The 19,581-nt window shown below is 46.4% G+C and overlaps 1 protein-coding gene across 1 annotated transcript in view; it reads left to right on the top strand.

Annotated features, from left to right (window-relative positions):
* Window positions 1-4,937: 4,937 nt before the first annotated feature.
* CCDC170 (coiled-coil domain containing 170) overlaps window positions 4,938-19,581 on the top strand; it is a gene marked incomplete at both ends in the record, with an annotated part of 72,411 nt that continues 57,767 nt past the window's right edge. Inside the window, one exon of the mRNA XM_084228798.1 lies at window positions 4,938-5,021. Within this exon, the coding sequence (XP_084084924.1) occupies window positions 4,938-5,021 (84 nt within the window). The remainder of the gene's footprint in view (window positions 5,022-19,581) is intronic.

A 19,581-nucleotide genomic window follows, 5' to 3' on the forward strand; every position in this document is an offset into this window, starting at 1 on the left:
TGAAACTGCAGGTCCTTGAGTGGGTGATTTCCCATAAAGTGAGTGTTCAGTGGTTCTCAGAGCTTGGCCTAGAGTGAAGTTATAAAATAGATCACATTTATTTATTTATTTATTAAAAAAATTTTTTTATAGAGGCATGTTTTATTTATTTATTTATTTATTTGTTTGTTTGTTTGTTTGTTTGTTTATACAAGCACTGGGTACAGTCAGAAGCACAGGAGGGTGAGAGAATTCACCAGAGCCAGAGCGGGGAGCAGAGCAGGCAGAAGGACCAAGTACACTGCTGAGGGGAGCAGCGGGCGGCAGGAGAGGTCTGCGCGCCATGTGGGACCCTCCTCCGGTGGCCGGGGAGCAGCTGGGGATCGAACTGGTGCTGCAGAGGCCGTGGGCAGCTTGGCAACCCAGCGCTCAACCGCTGCGCCACCGGGGAGGCCCAAAATAGATCATATTTATATTTAGTATTAAGTATATTGGAAACAGCAACACATATGGGGAAATGAAAGAAAATGAACTGTAAACAATAGACTGATAAGAAAATATTTGGAAGTGATATTGATCCACTGTTCTACAACTAGCTGAGTTATAGTAGAACAAATAAAGGGGAGGGGACTTGTTTTAGGATGAATTGATAAAACAAATCATGCTAAAGAAGGACTCCTGTGTGAGAGAGATTAAATAGGAATCGACAGAGCGACTGAACTCAGTCTAAGAGAGAACCGGGTTTGACGTTAAAGACGAGGCTTTTCAAGCTATGACAGATTTCGGTGGTCTGTGTCCTATCAGCTCACCTGCCCTCAGAGGACTAGAGCAGCTGGTTGCAGCTTTTGGCAACAGTTCACTCAATTGTTTAGGAAAATATTGATGCCAACACACACTTAGAAAAACAATCTTTAGATAACTAAAATGTCATATGAGTGGTTTCAGTGACAAGTTTTAAAACAGGCCAGAAGTCCCCAAGTTTTTACCATATTACAAAATTTCCTATGAGAAATACGTACATTTTCAAGACAAGCAAGTGAATGGAGGAAAGCAGAGCAATAAGCCCAGGACCCCACCAGAAAGCTCCAAAATAAAAGCGCAAGTGCCAGAACAGTCACAGTTCATTGCCTCCGAGAACTCCTTCGGTGGCATTTCTATCTTGTCTCAGATTTCCTGTTTGTTTTGCTTATTTCTCAGCGCTCTAGGTTTATAAATATATTTCGGGGTAAAACTTATCACTATAGTTCAATGAGCTGGAAATTCTGGTTTAAACGGGATGTGCCCAGGACTTCCTGTTTCAAGACTGTAAATATGTTTGCGGTTCCCTGTGTACAGTTTCAGGCGGAATGTGTCCCAACCTCAGTTCTCTCTTCCTCTCCCTCCTCTGCTTGATCTCTTTGCCGCTTTTCAGACCTCACCCCCCTTCCTGCCCGGAATTCCAGGTGGTTTCACCTCCAAATCCTCCCTCTCCTCACCATCACAACTTCCATTTCGCTGGCCTGTGACACTCTCAGCTGGCCTGTGACGGCCCCTCCTGCAGGCCACCTGCTCCCTACCCCATACATCTTTCTTCTGATGTTCCAAACTCAGACTAGCATCAGACTGGCACCGAATTAGGGACACCCCTCTCTTATGAAGAAGCAGGATGAGGAGGTGACCTAGCTCACACAGCTGGTAGCTTCCTATCTCTGTGGTCATGATAAAGAAAAATAGAAGTCTGGGTCTCCCTGGTGGTGCAAGGGGTTAGGTCTCAGCACTATCAGGCTGTCTGGAACCACTGCAGCATGGGTTCGATCCCCACCCAGGGAGCTACCCATATGACGCAGCAGACCTCCCCTGACTCGCCCGCTGCTCCCCTCAGCTGTGTAGCTCTGTCAGTCCTCCTGTTCTGCTCCTCACTCTGTCTCTGGTGGATCCTCTCACACCTCCCCACACTTCTGGCCTGCACCCCAGCACTTGTGTGCATAAATAAATAAATCTTTAAAAAAATAGAAGTCTGCACTGAGGTATCATGTAGTATAATGTATCACCCACACACGGAGTTTTTTTTTTTTTGGAAGACCAAACTGGAATGTGTTTTGTATATTTTTTGTTCTTTCTCTTGCTTCTACCCTTTGCAGCCCAGCTCCCTCCACTGCATGTTCCACCACGGTGTCCACATGTTGTCCCTTCCTGGTTCCAGCCCAGACCTATCTCTGGACCTCAGAGTCCTCCCTTTTAATTCTCAAGGGACAACTGGTTAGATGCTTGGTTGGGTACTTGTCAGCTAATATCAAAAATGCAAACAGAAATGATCTTTATGCTAAGATGTTTAGCTCATTTAAAAAAATTTATTTTTAAAAAGAATTATTTATGCATACAGGAGCTGGGGTACAGGCCAGAGATGTGGGGGGTGAGAGAATCCACCAGAGACAGAGTGGGGAACAGAACAGGCAGACTGACTGAAGTACACTGCTGAGGGGAGCAGCGGGTGAGACAGGAGAGGTCTGCCTCTCCATGCGGGTTTCTTCCTGGCAGGCCCGGGACTGAACTCCTGCTACAGAGGCTGCGGATTGCTTCATAGTGCGGTGCTTAACCCCTTGCGCCACCAGGGAGGCGCTGTTTAGCTCATTTTAAAAGTAAGTGCTATCATTTCAAATATCAATTTCCTTTTTGACGTTCAACAAACTAATCATGATATTAAAAAAAGTTATTTGGTTTATGTCTTGGTCTCAGAGAAAGTTCGAAGGCGTCTGAGCCAGGGTCAGACCAAGCACTTTTCTGACCTCACCCACCATGAACACATAAAGAAAAATCTGTTTAACAAATGATTCAAACTGTTTTTATTGTATTTTCCAGCTTTACTGAGGTGTAGTAGATGACTAAAATTGTAAGACAGTATATATACGCCATTGCGAGAGGTTCCTCTTACCTAGTTAGCACATCCATCACCATCACAGATTTCCAAAGACTGTCTGAAATCATGTCCTGCTGTCATGAAGAGATACCAGGTTAACCATAGGGATGACAATGAGACTTTATGAGTTCTGAAACAACTGGGTGGAGACTCTCAGGTTGTGCTCTTTCAGATGCCTTGAGCATCTTCCACATGCCTTGAGGGTGTGATAGACGGATTTAATTAAATTTAAATCAAATTATTTCTACTGAAACAACTTTCATTTACAACACTGTGGATGATTTAGAGGTGCAGCTTCACACATCTCCACACTTATGTTCTCACACCACACCCACCATCATAGTCCTCCAGCCTCTCCCCTCCCTCCAGCCTCCTGCTCCCCCCTCCCCTCTGGTAGCCTCAGTGCTGCAGTCAGATTTCTAAGGCTGGTTTAATCTGTTCCTTTACTTTGTTTCTCTCTGTTCCACATATGAGAGGAGTCATGCGTGTCTGTCTTTCTCCTCACTTATTTCCCCTTAGCATCCGCACGCCTTGAGTTTGTTTCCTTGAGCAGTGTTCTTCCCCTGAAAGTTTAACAAGGGGCAGTGATTCTACTGTAAGGAGAAACTGCAACTTGAAAACAGGTCTACAGTCCAAGTATTAAGAATATAGTATTACCACGGTATTAATAATATATTAATGGTAATACTGTACTATTAATTTCTGAAGGCCTTCGTTTCCATTAAGGAGTATAGTTTCCCCCCTAGGTCGCCTCAGGTGAGAGCTTGTTGAGGTGATTCCGGATGGCATATGGGGCAAGGTTACTGTGGAGTCAAAAACAGTTGCCAAGGCCAAGAAATTCTCAGAGACAGTCTGGATGCAGGTAGGATCATTGGCTGGAACCCAAGAGAAGCTGCCTCATCTCTCATGGTGGTTTCATTCTAGGAGGGCACACAGGTCTCTCAAGGGCCTTAAAACCAGGTTGTGCGGATTGTGTTTTCAGGTTCTGCTACCCGCTGTGGGGCCTCAGTCACGCCCCTGCCCTGTGCTTGTCAGTCTTGGGGGCTGGGATCTGCCCCCAGCTGTCTGCTCTTGGGCAATTAATTTCATGTCCCTGTGATGGTTTCCTCATGTTTTAAAATTTTTTTAAAGATGGATTTATTCATGCATGCAGGAACTGGGCTACACCAGAGGTGCAGGGCGAGAGGCTTCCCCAGAGACAGCGGCGCGCAGAGCAGGCAGCCTGACCACGTCCACTGCTGAGGGAGCAGCGGGGGGCCAGGAGGGGTCTGGCCCGGCGGCTCCTGGCTGGGGCTGGACCCTGCCGCAGGGGCTGCGATGGCCTCAGGTGCTGTGCTGAGCCCTCGCGCCCCAGGGCGGCCCGGTTCCTCCTCCCCACGTGGATTATTTTCCATCATTTTGTTTCACTTAAAGGAGGCGGCACAGGGAACGCGGCTCCCGCGAGCGCGCAGGTGCTTCACAGCCAGCACCGGGGCTCCCGCAGGTGGAGCGGGTTGGGGGGTCGAGAAACCCGGGACGGTGCGGGCCGGGACCGCGCGCCGGGGCCCCGCGGAGGCATCGCCAGACGCCTCAGACGGCCGCGGGCCTCCCGCCGCGCGAGGTCCCGGGGTGCGCCCGCCGGCCGGGGAAATGCCGAGCGCTCCGGGTCGCCGGGCGGGACCCGAGGACCAGGCCCGTGGGGCGGCCGGCCCAGCCCCGGCCCGGCCCGGCCCCGGCCCGAACCAGCCCGGCCCCGGCCCGCCCTGGCGGGCGCCCGCTCCATAAGCCCTGGCGGGGCGGCGCCCCGCGAGGATCGGGGTCCGCCCGGTGCCCCGAGCCGGGCCAGAGGCGGACGGCGGCCCCCCTCCTTCCCCCCGGCCCCCCTCCCCGCCGGCCCCCCTCCTGCCCCCCCGCCCCCCCCCCGCCCCGGGGCGCAGGCGGAGCCGCTGCCTCCCGCGGGGTTGACGGTTGCCCGGGAGACGCGTCGGCTGCTCCAGCCCGCGCCCGGCCTGGCCGTGGGTCCCGGCCCCCCGGGTGTCCCCCGGCCCCCCGAACCCGCCCCCCGGCCCCGGCCCCCGCCAGCATGAGCCACGGCGGCCCCTCCGGCCCCAGGCGCCGGGACCCCGCCCGCGACGCCGCCGTCGGCGCCTGGTCGCCCGCGCCCGAGGTACGGTCCCCGGGGTGCCCCGGCCCCCCTCTCCCGGCGCCCCGCGGAGGCGCAGGCCCCTCCCGCAGCCGCCGCGGACCTGCCCCGGGGCCGGCGCCCGGGCCCCCCCAGCGAGCACGCGTCGGGGCTCGAACTCGGGCCGCGGCTCCGGGCCGGGCGGGGCGGGGGGAACCGCCTCTGGCTCTGCAGACCCCGCGGGCCCGCCCCCCTCCCCCGGGGCAGCCGTTCGCCAGACGCGGGGTCCAGCTGCTGTCGGGGGCCACTGGCTCACCCCCGGGAGTCACTAGGCCCTGGGGACTGCAGGCAGGAGTTGCTCCAGATTCTCCCTCTCCCTCCCTCCCTCTCTCTCTCTCTCTCTCTCTCTCTCTCTCTCTCTCTCTCTCTCTCTCTCTCTCTCTCACACACACACACACACACACACACACACACACGCACACACACCCCAGATTCTGCGGGCTCAGCCTGCGTTGAGTATCCCCTGAACCCCATAAACAGGGTCAGGCTGGTTGCTGGGGAGGGGAGAGTTGTGTTAGGCTGAAAAGCTAACCCAGCAGTGTCTTTGACCATACAGTATGTGTTATAGACCCCTGCACCCCTATATCCCTCTCCATCCCCGCAGATCTACCATCTATTCACCTGTCTCCATCCATCGCTGGGGGATACTCTTAGATTCAAACCAGGGACTGGATTTTCCAGCAGACTAGACGGATTCATCTAGAATTTAGCGACTTTGTGGCCTTAAATCTAACCTATGTTTAGATTTCACTAACTCCTGGCTTACTTGTGGAAAATTAGGGCCAGGTGTCTTGTACAAATAAAACTAATCTGAACTCCATTTGACGTTCCATATCTTATCCCAATATAGTGGGATTAATGATGAATGTTAGTCTGTACAGAAGAATGTAGTATTTCCACATTATTTGTGTTTTTGGAGAACCAAGTGAAAGTAAATTTCAGGCATCATAGCCCTCCGGCTCTAAATATTCTCGTTGTATTTCTTGAGAACAAGGGTTTTCTCTAGCCAAGATACAGTGATCAAATTCAGGGCATTCAACATTGTTTCAGGGATAATATCCGGTGCTCACTGTCTATTTGCCACATGTCTCAATAATTGATTGTGATTGTCTGCAAATTTATTTTCTTTCTATTTAGGAGCACACACGTTGCATTTAGTTATGTGTCTTTAGTCTCTTTAAACCCAGAACAGTTTTGCAGCCATTCCTTGTCTTCTTTGATACTGATGCTTTAACACAATTTAGGTTGTTTTGTAAAATAGGTTTATCTGGTGGTTTTTCAGGATTCTAGTTTTGGAAGGAATATGATGTAAGTGATGTGTCTTAAGCATCATAGTGGGAAGCACATGATGTTACTTGTGTTGCTATTGCTGATGCTCCTGCTGTGGGTCTCTGTCAGGGTTAGAGGACTGTAGGGTAAATGGTTTTCAGGCTTTTCTGCCCTCCCACCATTAGCATTGCCCTGCCTGATGGGGCACCTGCAGCTGTTATATCATTGTAAGTTGTGTTATTTACTTCAGTGGGCCATGGGAGCAGTATTGAGATATTCCCCAGGAGAAGCTTCTGCAGGAGAGAGGCAAGAGAGAGAAGGGGAGAAAGAGGCCAGAGAAGCCCAGAGTGAAGACTTGGCAGGGGCTTGGAGGCCTGCTGGCCTCCTGGCCTCCTAGCCCCCCCGCACTCCTGCCTGCCGGGCACCTGGTTGCTGCATTACATGTAAAAGCTCAATAAAAGCCTGAGAAAGCCACCGAGGGCTCCAGGACTCCTCCTTGACCCGGTCTGCCGGATCATAGATATCCTGCTCTGTGCCATCCTGGCACTACAATTGGTATAAGTCAGCAGGATGATTCGAAGCAGATGGGTATGACGCTGGACGTGCCATGGCAGCACAGGTGGTGACCAGAGTCCAGGAGCTGCAGGAAGAGCTGAAGACGCTGCAGGAGCACAGGAGGAGGACAAGGTCCAGGAGCTGAGGGACGAAACCTCGCCTGGAGGAGACGGCCCACGAGGACCAGCCCATGACCCCCAAGGCAGCAGAATGGTCGGGGAAGAAAGGACCATGATTCAGAGCTCACCAGTGCTGACACGAGGAGCAACGGATGGACTGGGACTGACAATCCCGCCAGAAGGCGGAGGAACTTTGGCAGGGTGATGTTATGTGTTGGGGACCCTGGGGGAGGATGGTATTGTTTGTACACCCCAGGAGATGGGAATCTGGGGGTGGCCAGTGGGCCTTGATGGCCAAAAGCAGCCTGTGTATGCCCAGCAACCCTAGGGCCACAGCCCGGAGAGGCAATAGCCAGAGTAGAGAAAGGGTGTAAGGGGCAGGAATGGCACAGAGCAGGTTTTCTGATCCAGCTGACCAGGGTAGAGGAGGAGAGAGTCCTGGAGCCCTTGGTGTCTTTTCGGGTTTTTATTGGGATTTACCAGGTACACGGCAGGCAGGGGTGCTGGGGGGCCAGGAGGCTGGCAGGCCTCCCAGCCCCCAGCAAGTCTTCACTCTATCTGGCTCTCCGGTGCTTTCTAGCGTTCTTGCTTCTCTGCTCTCTTGGCTTCTCTTCTGCTGGCATCCCCATGACACCACCCTTAAAAGTCCAGTCTTAGCCCAGGTGAACCCCATCTATACATGCCCACACCCTACTCCAGGAGCCCGCCATCAGGCATGCATTCGGGACCACAGGGTTCTGTCATCTATCCTGATGGCGGGAGGGCAGAAAAGCCTGATGCTTTTACCTTATCCTACAAAGGGGCAGGCATGAGAGACACCTGAGAGGCTGAGGGAGGAAGCCCTCGCCAATTTCTCTGCAGCCAAGCAGAGAAAAAGCCAACTTAGAAAGGCAAAAGCTGGTGCTGAGATTGGGAAGCCCTGAGCAGCTGTTAAGCAGCCTGGGTCTGCTAAAGAAGGCCAGTGAGTTTCTTAAAATCACCTGTGGGTGATGCCCTGCTCACTGTAGAGTGAGGGCGAGGAGCTGAGGAACCGTCCTTGGGGGATGGGTGGGGAATGAGGCTGGTGAGAGGCCGCATGTGGAGCTCGAATCCACGGATTCCCCTACCCATGTGCTTGTGCAGTGGGTTGGCCTGAGTGCAGGGGTCTGCGTGTCGCATTGGTGGCTAGGAAAGCCCAGTGTTGAAGGGACCCGCAGACAGAAACCCTGAGGGTTGGCAGTTACCCCCAACAGTATAGAATTGCCAGTCTAAGAGTGAGTGCATCCTGGGGGTGGGTGCGGTGTGTGGCTTGTGGCTGAGACCACAGCCAGGTGGTTCCCCCCTCAAATGAGCAGTGCCTTCGGCAGCAGAAGTGGTGGATCATCTGCTGGTGTCAGTAATTGTCTTTTGCCACTAGGTTGGTGTCCTGCCTGGACTTATTTGTGTTCGGTTGTACTGTTTCATTATTCAGTTGTATTTTCTTTTGTGGGCTATGGCTGCAGTGTATGTATTTGTTAAGGAAAAATCATATGTAACTTATATGTAGACTGTAGAGCAGAAACTCTGAGGGATGGACTTTTGTTACATTCACCAAGAAATACAAAGGCAGGAGAGAGAAGGAAAGAACCCACGAGAAGCCCAGAGTGAAGACTTGACGAGGGCTTGGAGGCCTACCAGCCCTCTAGCTACAGTTCCTCCACCTTCTGGTGGGATTGTCAGTCCAAGTCCATCCGTTGCTCCTCGTGTCAGCACTGGTGAGCTCCGAATCGTGGTCTTTTCTTCCCCAACGATTTGGCCACCTCAGGGGTCATGGGCTGGGCCTCACGGGCTGTCTCCTCCAGGTGAAGTCTCATCCCCCAGCTTTTGGACCTTGTCCACCTCCTGTGCTCCTGCGACATCTTTAGCTCTTCCTGCAGCTCCTGGACTCTGGTCACCACCTGCACTGCCATGGCATGTCCAGCATTGTCACAGGCAAACACTGCTCCCCCTCAATTCCTCCTGAGATCTTTGGAGGGCTCCACACCTGTCTACATTGAGTCATCCTGCTGACTACGCCAATTGTAGTCTCAGGAATGCAACTGAGCAGGTTTTATGATCCGAGCGGACTGGGTAAAGGAGAGTGCTGGAGCCCTTGCTGGCTTTCTCAGGCTTTTATTGAGCTTTTCCATGTAGTGTGGCAACCAGGTTGTAGGGTAAAGAAAATGTCAGGCTTTTCTGTGCTCCCGCCATTAGGATAGATGATGGATCCTTGTGGTCCTGAATGCATGCCTGATGGCAGGCACCTGGAATAGGGTGTGGGCATAGGAAGATGGGACTCACCTGGGGTAAGACTGGGCTTTTAAGGGCAGCGTCACAGGGCCGCCAGCAGAAGCCTAAGCAGAAGCCAAAGAGAAGCAGAGAGAAGCAAGAGAAGCAGAAGCCGAGAGAGAGAGAATGCCGGAGAGCCCAGAGAGAGAATGCCGGAGAGTGAAGACTTGCTGGGGGCTGGGAGGCCTGCTAGCCTCCCTGCCCCCCAGCACCCATGCCTGCTGTGTACTGGGTAAATCCCAATAAAAGCCTGCAAAAGCCACTAAGGACTCTGATTCCTCCTTTACCCGGTCTGCTGGATCAGAAAACCTGCACTGTGTCCAGTCCTGCCCTTACACAGGTACACGGCAGGCAGAGGGGCCCTGGGGCCAGGAGGCTGGTAGGCCTTCAAGCCCCTGGCAAATCTTCACTCTGGGCTTCTCTGGTGTTCTCTCTCTTTCTCTCTCTTCTGCCTCTTGTTTCTTTTGGTGAATATCTCAATACTGCAGTCATGGCCCACAGAAGCAAGCAACACAACAAAATGCAGCTGCCCCATCAGGCAGGGCAATCCTAATGGCAGAGGGCAGAAAAGCCTGAAAATCATTTACCCTACAGAGGTCTATAAACCACTTATGAAAGACACATATAAACAAAAGGATATGGGATGTAGAAAACAAAGATATATAAAAAGATTTACCTGTGGCAAATAATAACTGAAAAAAATTGATTAAATAGAGTAGTAGTATACAAAATACAGAAAAGCATTATTAGGGATATAGTCCTTGTAATGATACACGCTATTATGTCATTCACATAATAATTTTAATTCATTAGGAAGTTCTAAAAATTCTAAATGTGTATGCACCTAATAACATGGCTTCAAGCTATAGAAAACAATAATTTACAGACATAAAAATCTCTAAGGCAATTTGGACAAATTTTTAACTAGACCAGAATATTTTTAACATACCACTGTTAGTATTTGACAGATGAGTCAGGCAAAAATTGGTAAAGGAGCCATTAAGACAGCTAATAATACAAGTATGGTTAAGTCATTGCAAAGAAGAGAAATGCATAAAATATTTGGGATAAATATTGTAAAAGTTAACAGAATGACTCTCCCCCTTTGCTCAAGTAATAAATACATTTAGACGTTGAATCAATCAACTAGACAAAAATCTTAGACAATGTATAATTGGGTAGGGGTTGAAGTAGGTAAGTAATTATGTTTTTCCCTTATTTTATACTATCAAAAATAAATGATCATCAATTACGAGAAAACATACAAAACCATCTTGAAGGATTTTCTGCATAATTACTGATCCGTACTCTTCAAAAGCATTCAGGTTAGGGCTGCAGGAGACTAAGCAGCTAAATGCAGCACAGGAATATGGATTGACTCCTGGACCAGAAAAAGTATGTTTTGGAAAACGTTATAAAATTTGAATAAAGTATGATTTAGTTACCAGTTTCACAACAATGTTAAATTTCCTGATTTTAATAAATATACCTTAGTTATGTAAGTTACTAACTTTAGGGGAAGCTGGATAAAGATTATATAAAGACTTACAACTTTGCAAATTTTCTAAGCTTAAAATTATTTAAGAATAAAAGAAAAAAGATTATTGTATAATTCATTTGCACATCCAGCTTTGTTTTTACTACAACTTAGCTTCTTCTGATGTTATTATTCTTTAACCTTCTACTTTGAGGGAAAACATTCACAGGGCAGGTAGGAGAGAAGAACTTTCTGAACATCAAAGAGAGAGTGAGTTTTTCTTTGCACATTTTTAAGATTGTGTGTGTATCTACTTAATGTTAGCAAATAGAGTGCGCAGTGTATTTCAAACAGTAATGAACACTTTTGGTTGTATTCGAGCTGACTTGGCTAATTAGAAGGACTTACTTTTTTTCTCATGTTCAAGGACAACTTAAAAAAATGTTAATTGAAGAGGGGAGTAACATTTGCTGCATTTGGAATTATTTATGTTATGTTCTTCACTCAAGGTTTTTTTTTCCTTTGTTTTGCTTCCAATTCTTTCTCTTTGAAATTGGTGCTTTGGTGGCTTTGATCTAAGACAGAGTAGTTCAAAGACATTGCTGAGATGGTTCTTAACACTCTTTCTCTTACTGATGTGAGTGCAGCTTATTGGTGATAGCTTTTTTATTGGTATTTTTAGATAGTGCTTGAATACAATGTTTTCAATAGTGTTTATACAAATGAATACACGAGTTACATTTCTAAGTAAAATAACTTCCTTTTAATTGAGTGAACTCACCCTATGATTTTCCTCTTGAACATTCCCTTTTACTTTGATGAAATGTAGTTTTTGAACATATTTAGATCATCATAGTTTAACCTCTAGGCAAAAGGAACCATTGAAAGGTCTGTAATGGTCCCATCTCTCTAAGTCTCATGTATTTCAGGGTAGAAGAAATGGATAGCAGTAGAGGATACTTAAAAAGAATGTCTTAATGTTGAAATCTTGTGAATGTTTGGGGTTAGCAAAAATGAGAAGTTGGGAGGAACGCTAAACCAGAAATATTCTGATTAATGAATCATACATTGTATTTGTCACCCATTGTCAAATATTCATTGAGTCTGAGACTGTGTTAGCACCAACTCTTTCCTTCAGCACCCAAAACTGAGGGTTAGTTCTAAAGCAGGCCCTTTTTTTCAATAAATCCCATTTGCATGAAACTTATATTCTGATGGAAGAGGTAGATAAACTGTGTGGTAAAAGCTATGAAGAGGAAATAAAGTGGGATAAGAGAGTAGAGTTGGTGGGTGAAGGGTGGGGTTACTTTGGATTGGGACGGTGGGAGGGCTCTCAGGGAGGCATAAAGGATGCCAGGAAGGAGAGCTTCTAGAGAAAAACCACAACGTTAGGCCCTAGGCAACAATGAGGGCCATGGGTTGAAAAAGAGTATAGTTGTAGGTCCCTCAGTTACGGCATGTCTAATGTTCCAGGTTAATCATTTTTTGGGTGTTCGGCCATTCTGTCTGAGAGATGTGGTCTTCTCAGTGCATCCTGTCAGCAGCCTGGTGCCAGCTTATCTCATAATTGATGTTATGAAAGAGAAAGAGAATATTTCTGGGTTAAACAGATTAAAGATACCTCACATCTATTGCAATGCTTTTGTAGTGGCCTGAGGAATGTGATTGGGATCATTGGTGTGCAATATGGTTCTATTGTTACATTTCTGGAAATAGACAGTTGAGGGCAAAGACATGCCCTTGTTTTTAGGAGAAACATGCTTGAAGTGTTTAGGGGCTCTGGTGTCTGCAGAGTACTCACTAACGGTTCAGCAGTATGGTTATAACATATGCACGATGAAGAATAAATCCAACGGGACAAAATGTTTTTAATTTGGTGACTAATGGAACGTAAATCTGAGCTCACTGGCATATTCTTGCAACTTTTCTGTGAGATAAAAATAAAAGTTAATAATTTTTGTGTCTGACAACAAATGGAACTATAAAGTAGGAGGTACTGTTTCTAACTATTGAGCTGACAGTAAATTTTAGATGGTAATAAATAAACGTCTGAAAAAGGAGAAAGCTAGTAGGGCTGGAATAAAGGTCTAAAGGTTTGGTCTCAGATAAGGACTTAGAAAAATAAACAAGCAAACAATTATATAGGGTCTTAAGAAGACCAGGAAAGGGTGGGGATGGGGGAGGCTTTGCTGACGTGACTGGGGGCTTTGGTGGTGATGGTGGCAGTGAGCTGATAATGACTTTAAAAATTTTTTTTTTTAATTTTTGTGAGACGAACTAAGGTGTAGGCCAGAGATGTAGGGAATGAGAAAATTCACCAGAGACAGAGTGGGAAGCAGAACATGTGGATCTACTGAAATACACTGCTGAGGGGAGCTGCAGGTGAGCCAGGACAGGTCTGCTGTGCCATGTGGGTCACCTCCCTGGCTGGGGATGGAACTCAGGCCGCAGCTGTGATTGCACTGAGACTTAACCCCTAGGCCACCAGGAAGGCGCTGATAATGACTTTACAGAATCCACAGGACATGCAGGTTATGTTCAGTGACAGGTGGAAACAAGAATCTCTAGCAGGAGATGCAGATTTGAGGTCCATCAGATATTGGAAGTGGTTGAAATCTTAGGAGGGCATGAAATAGGCCAGTGAGTTGGGAGGAGGGAGTATAAGGACAGAACCCCGTGGAAATACCAAGTCAAGGAGTGGGCAAAGGAGAATGAGCCACATAGGGACTGATTTAGCAGGGCTAGATGAGTCAGAGAAAGGTGAGTGGTCTGTGGGAGATGAGAGTCAAGTCAAGCCAGGAGAATAAGTGACTGTTGGCTTGTGGGGTGCGGAGCAGAACATTCTTCTCCCAGGAACTGAAGTGTAAAGTCAGCTTTGGAAAGTGAGTAGGAGTTAACTGGGTGAAGGATTGGGTTGAGGGTGATGGGTGAGCTTTCTCCATGGCACAATGTGTGGGTGAAGGCTATCTATTGGGAAGAAGCGGAGCCCTCTCAGGCCGTAAGGCTGGTGAGACCATGAGCCAAGAACAGCAGTGGGAGATGAAGTTGATGAGGTCGGTAGGGGTCAAGTTTGCTTCTAGGGACAAGGAGGAACCACTGGAGGATCTCAAGCCTGGGGATACATGAAACAGTTCTGCATTAAAAAAATAAAAAGATCGCTCTGGCTACAAATGGACTGGAGACTCCTGGTGGGTGAGGGTGGGGAGTAATTCTGATGGCGAGAGCTTGTTAGGAGGCTGTTGTGGTCACCTAGACTTGGACGGTGGACAAAACAATTGAGGGTGAACAGGGCAGATGTGTTGGAACAGGGAGGAAGAAGGGAGAGATGGTGAAGCTCTGGTTCTTGGCTTGAGAGCTGGTGGGTATTTGGTACCATTCACTGCCATGGAGAAAAGACAGGTTGGAGGAAGTTACATGAATTTGGTTTTGGGTGTTTTGGGTGTGAGGTGCCTGCATGGTGTTCAGGTTATAACTGATAGGCAATTAGATAGATTCTGAGCCCAAAGAGAGGTTTTACCTGGGGGTCATCACATGTTTGGGAGTAATCAGCAGATAGAAGGCGCCCGAGGTCATGAATAAAGGGAGGCCAGTAAAGTAAGGTCTTCTAGGGAGAGAGTGGGAGTTTTTAAATTATTTGAATTTTGAGTTAATGTTGAATGAATTTAATATTGAATTTTATGTGATAGTTGAGAGTAGACAGGGAAATTGAAAGGCTATAAAGAGAATAAATCCTTCTTGCTGTAGGTACCTAATTAAATCATTTATTCTTTAATTTACTCACTTACTGAGCAAATATTTTTTGGTCTGAAAAGAATATTAACTTGGTTGCCAGGAGATCTGACATAAACTAACTTTGTTATCTTGAACTCATCACTTAGTCTCTGGAAGCCTAGTTTATGTTGTAAGGTTTGTTTCTACCTCAAATTTTCTAAAAAATATTAATAAACTAAGCAAAGATTCAAAATAACTTGAGGAAGTTTATAACAAAAACACATGTAACTTAGTAAGTTAGAAGATATGGCATCTATCCAGCCTCACCATATGCCAAAAGTGAGCCCTGTAGGATATTACCCAACTCTCTGGGCCTCAGCATTCTCTTTATAAAAATAGGAGCATTAATACTGTGTACATGTGTGTATGTCCTCTGCTTCTCTACATTCCATTAAAACAAGAACAAAAAAAAAGACCATTCCTCAATGTATCTGGAAATAAGGCAAATTATTGTTATTTATTATTATTATTTTTTTGACTATTCTGGAAAATACAAAGGCAGTAGCATCCTGATGAGGAATAAATGACTTAGGGATTGATAGCAGTGGAGGTAGAATTGTTCTTCCCAGAGACTTTAGGAGGCTCCCTGTTTGGAAGTGGCGATAAAGCTATGAATTTGGGAGTAGGAAGAAATCAGGGTGGTTAGTTGATGAATGGAATGTGGACCAGATGTCTTAAACCCTAATACTCCCACAACTGCCTACACTTTGGATTAACCTATTTCCACTCCATGCAACTCAACTTGCAGTTGTGTGTGTGTGTGTGTATGTGTGTGTGTTGGGTTTCCAAACGCATATGCTGAAATCCTAATTCTCAATGTGATGATGTTTGGAGATAGGACCTTTGGTAGTTACTGGATTAGATGAAGTTATGAGGGTGGGACCCCATAATGGGATTAGTGTCCTTTGAAGAAGGAGAGAGACCTGAACTCTCTGGCCATGTGACACCATCTGCAAGTCAGGAAGAGAGAGCCCTCACCAGGAACTCAATCAGGGGAACCTTGAGTTTGGGCCTCCAAACTTCCAGACCATGAGAGAGAAATGTCTGTTGAAGTGACCCAGCCTGAGCGATTCTGATGTTGCAGCTCAAGCTCATGGTCTGCTAATGTTAGCACACCCATTACGTATTTCACTCTGATCTCATAGCCAGCAGCTCTTTGGGGAGAGGGGATTAACTTTATTTTAAGTCCATTCTAAGGAAGATATTCCTGTGATGCCAATTTGAATAAACATACTGATGTTTGAGGGACACCACTCAGCCTAGGAGCTAAAATATTACATCCTGAAAATTTCTCACTTTAAAATAATCTATCGAGTGCTTTAGTACAGATGAAGTGGAAAAACCTCATTTTGGAAGAATTCTAGGATCTTTACAGAGTGAAAAAATATACAGAGGATAATGCTGAATAAAATGTCCCATCTGGTTGTTAACAGAGATTTTTTTTTTTGTTCCCTCCCAGAAGCTATTCCACATGTGACAGTGTTCCCAGATATGCATTCTTTATTAGTTTGACAGCTATATGCAACATATCCCTCTACCCCCAAAGATGTATCTAATACAAATGCTGACAACTGCTAGTTTCTTAAAATAGGGCTGAAGTTAATTTGCTACATCGCTCTTTGAGTCCAGCCCAAGAGGTTGTCTTGTTAACATGAACAGATTGAAAAAAAAGAAGAAACTTCAAAGAACTTCATATTAAGCAAAAATATTAGTTTCTAAATTGTGTAGACCCTGCTTGTGCAGCATTTAGGAATTTGTAGAGAGCAGAAGACATCTTCCAAAGAGTGCTGGGAAAGAGACTTATGAATCTCTTAAGATAAAGTCTTCGAATGTAACACACTCATGGGAAGGCAGCTCGTTATCAAACAGCCAGACTTGCAGACGGTGCTGGTAAAGGTCAGAAAAGAATTCAATTTAGGGGGGAGTGATTGCTTCTGTATTTAACCGGGGGTCTGAGGGACAATAACACAGCAACTAAGAGCATGGACTTTGGAGTGAGACAGGCCTTGGCTTGAACTCTGAATACGCATTCCGTTCATTCCTTGTTCACTCTGAAGATACTTCTTGCTACCCAGTCACTGGGGACACAGCGTGTATCCTGCCTGCGTGGTCTCTTCACCTTGTAGTGGGGAACATAGAGAGTAAGTAAATAATCATCTAAGTAAATAATAGTTCCTACTGGTAATAGTATGAAGGCTAAGTGTGGGTGCATTGAGAGCAAATAACACTGGAAACCAATTTAGATTACGTGTTGGGGAGGCCCATTTAAGTCCGGGAAGCAGACCATGTGGCTGAGTTGTGTGAGCAAGATTCGTAGAGGTCAGAGTTGGCTGGGAGAGGAGTGGAGGAGGCTGGGGGAGGGGAGAGGAACCAGAAAATGCAGCTGAGACATTTGGTCAAATTCCTTATCCTTAGAGCCTGAATGTGCTTTTTATGTAATGTAGGTGGTGGTAACAGTCTTACATAGCTGCGGGCAGGATTAAATGATAAGCTAATGGGATAATGCTTATTATAAACCTCACATAATAAGACTTGCTTCCCTGGTGGCTGTTAATAATAATAATAATAATAATAATAATAATAAGAATAATGCCCTCCTGAAGCTTACATTCTGGTGAGATAATAATATTTACCTTAAGAATGAATATAAACAGGGGGCCTCCCTGGTGGCACAAGGGGTTAAGCACCACATTATGAGGTAATCTGCAGCCTCTGCAGCACGAGTTTGATCCCGGGCCGCCCAGGGAGCAACCCACAAGGTACAGCAGACCTCTCCTGGCTCGCCCGCTGCTCCCCTCAGCAGTGGATTTCAGTCCATCTACCTGTTCTGCTCCCCACTCTGTCTCCGGTGAATCCTCTCACCCCCCCACACCTCTGGCCTGTACCCCAGCTCTTGTATGCATAAAGAAATAAATCTTTAAAAAAATAGAAAAACTGTACTTTAAAAAAATAAACAAAGAGAGCCTGATAGTTGCTTAAAAAGTCTCAGAGGAAAATTTCACATTATGCTAATTTTAGAAATGAGTTATTTATTATAGTCACAACAGAGGAGAAGGCAAGACAAAACATCTTAGTGTTTTCTCATTATCAAGTAAACTGAAATGACGTATCAGCGAGATTACAGAGTCTTAAAGATACTGAAGTTACAGAGAAGTGGGTTAATGTAATTCCCCAGAGTACATCTAGGATGTAAAACCTTGAGATTAACTGTTGTACAGGGTGTGACAATAAGCTGAGAAGGATGAGTTGAAGAAATGATTGCAAATTTATTAGCCAAGATATTTTCATAATAAGGTACAGAAAAAACTGTGAGATAGGAAGAGACCTTCACCCTAACAAAGAATAGCGGTTATGATTTTGATTCCCTCAAGGTAAGTATTTCATAGTTGTTTTTCACTTGTGTCTTTAGCCAGCAAGATTTACACGAATAATTCTTGGTCTTTCCGCCCCTATGTACCTTGGTCAAATTTCTATCTGCTATAGCTTCTAAAGCTTATATTGCTATTTTTTATTTACAAGAGGTGAGTGGAGTTTCACCTATACTTGTTCCAGTGGACTGTTGTTTAGCAACAATAATGTGCAGTTAGAATTAAGTAAATAAATTCAGCCAGATTTCTTTATCTTTGATATGCTAACCTCAGAGATGTTACCAGAGAGGAAGAAGACTTTTCACCCATCCACCATCCACTCGTCTACCCATCCTTCCATCCATCCACCCATCTATCAACCACCCATCCACCCATCCATCCATCCACCAACCACCCATCCACCCATCCATCCATCCACCAACCACCCATCCACCATCCACTCATCCACCATCCATCCATCCACTCATCTACCATCCATCCACCCATCTACCATCCATCAACCCATCCTTCCATCCACCCATCTACCACCCATCCATCCATCCATCCATCCATCCATCCATCCATCCATCCATCCACCAACCATCCATCATCCATCCATGCAACTTTTCATTTATCCATTCATCACTGCCACCTCCCCCATGCATCCAGCCATTCACACTCCATCTATCAACTCATTCATTCTTTTGGACATTGAATGTATATCCATTCAGCAGACATTTACGGAGATGCCCATCCTGGGCTAGGATATGTGTTTGGTATGAGGGTAAAATAGAACTGTTTTCAAAGGTTTGCTCTCTAGCACACAACTTTGTAGTTGAACCATTCATTCATTTATTAATATTCAACATGTCTTTCATGAGTGCCTACTATGCGCCCGGCACTGTTGTAGACACTGAGGATACCGTACTGAATAATACACCAGGGCCTATTCTGCCGGCACTCTGGCCGCTGGTGATCCTGAACTGGAATAAGAGGATTGGAAAATGAGTGAATGATTACAAATGATTGTTTAATATTGGAAACATTGGTGTTTTTATTTACAAGTTTGGTGATGTTTTTGTGACCAGAAATATGCTGTAGGAACTTAACTTTTGTTTGTATCAATTAGCTTAGGGTCAAGTTGGTTTTGTTTTACACTGTTTCATTTAAAGTCACAGTTTCCAAAAACCCATTTGCTATGTTAAGTGAGGACTTACTGTATTTGATACTTGCTTCTTTTTATTCTTTTTTAATTTTCTTTATTGTCTTTTGCTTATTTCCTTATTTTTTTCCCTTGCTTTGACATTGGTTAAGAAATGAATCAGAAATTTTGGAAGGCCATTAGAGTCAGTGTCTAAAATCTAGATTCTCTAAAGATTATTGGACAAGTAGGAGGGTGGGAACTTCAGTGTATATTTCTGCCACAGTATATAGAAGGTGATAGTTATCAGGAAGTCTGTCCTAGAACACTCTGGGAGCCAAAAGCCTGTTCTCCTGTCTGGGCTTCTGGCTGTGTGGGGCACCCATGGTTTCGGGATTGTTAATGCTATCAGGGACGCACAGGCAGAGAGGGGGTACCTTGGGGGTATTGGGGCTTGGGGGGGTGGAAGGAGTGGGGGTCTGGGGAGGATCTGTGGACTTCCTGCACCAACCCACCACCAGGTGAGGGCTTCGGTGGAAGCCAGCCAGCTCCCGCGCAGAGGGCGTTTGGTCCTCAGAGG

The sequence above is a fragment of the Talpa europaea genome, assembly GCF_964194135.1.
Source record: "Talpa europaea genome assembly, chromosome: 2".
Taxonomy (NCBI): Eukaryota; Metazoa; Chordata; class Mammalia; order Eulipotyphla; family Talpidae; genus Talpa; species Talpa europaea.